Here is an 807-nt window from a genome sequence, read left to right on the forward strand (position 1 = left end):
CCAGCATTGGAATCCTGGGAAATTCCTTCCTCCTTTGTCTTTATAACTTTATTCTGCTCACTGGACACCAAGTGAGACCCACAGACTTGATTCTCAACCAGCTGGTCTTCGCCAACTCCTTGGTGCTCTTCTCCAAAGGGATCCCCCAGACAATGGCATCTTTTGGACAGAAATATTTCCTGGATGATGCTGCCTGTAAAGTTGTCTTTTATCTTCACAGAGTGGGCAGGGGGGTTTCCCTCAGCACCACCTGCCTCCTGAGTGTCTTCCAGACTGTTAAGCTTTCTTCCAATTATTATGCAAGGTTGGAGATCAGAATGAGATCCCCAAAGTGCATTGGTTTCTGTTGTTTCCTTATATGGATCCTGCATCTTCCATTAAACACAGTAGTTCCTTTGAATGTGACTCAGTCACTAAATGGCAAAAATATAAGTTTGATGAGCAGAAATTTTGGCTACTGCTCTGCCTCCATTTCTGATAAATTTATAGGTGGACTATATTCACTCATATTCTCTTTCTTTGATGCAATAAGTTTGGGCCTCATGGCCTGGGCTAGTGGCTCCATGGTCTTTATCCTACAAAGGCATAAGCAGCGAGTCCAATACATCCACAGCAGCAGCCTCTCCAAGCCCCGACGTTCCCACGAAGCCAGAGCCACAAGCACCATCCTGATCCTGGTGAGCTCCTTTATTTTATTTTACTCAGTCTCTTCCATTTTGACTGTCTGTCTTTCTTTGATGGATCATGGCCAGTGGCTGGTGCTCACCTCTTTGCTTGTGACTTCATGTTTTCCAACATTCAGTCCCT

At 45.0% G+C, this 807-nt stretch overlaps 1 protein-coding gene across 1 annotated transcript in view; it reads left to right on the forward strand.

The window, feature by feature from the left end:
* The window catches only part of LOC103609989 (vomeronasal type-1 receptor 1-like), a gene marked incomplete at its 3' end in the record, with an annotated part of 15,244 nt that overhangs the window by 4,354 nt on the left and 10,083 nt on the right, over positions 1-807 (forward strand). Inside the window, exon 2 of the mRNA XM_008594240.1 lies at positions 5-801. Within this exon, the coding sequence (XP_008592462.1) occupies positions 5-801 (797 nt within the window). The remainder of the gene's footprint in view (positions 1-4; positions 802-807) is intronic.

This window comes from Galeopterus variegatus, unplaced genomic scaffold (assembly GCF_000696425.1).
Source record: "Galeopterus variegatus unplaced genomic scaffold, G_variegatus-3.0.2 Scaffold10418, whole genome shotgun sequence".
NCBI lineage: Eukaryota > Metazoa > Chordata > Mammalia > Dermoptera > Cynocephalidae > Galeopterus > Galeopterus variegatus.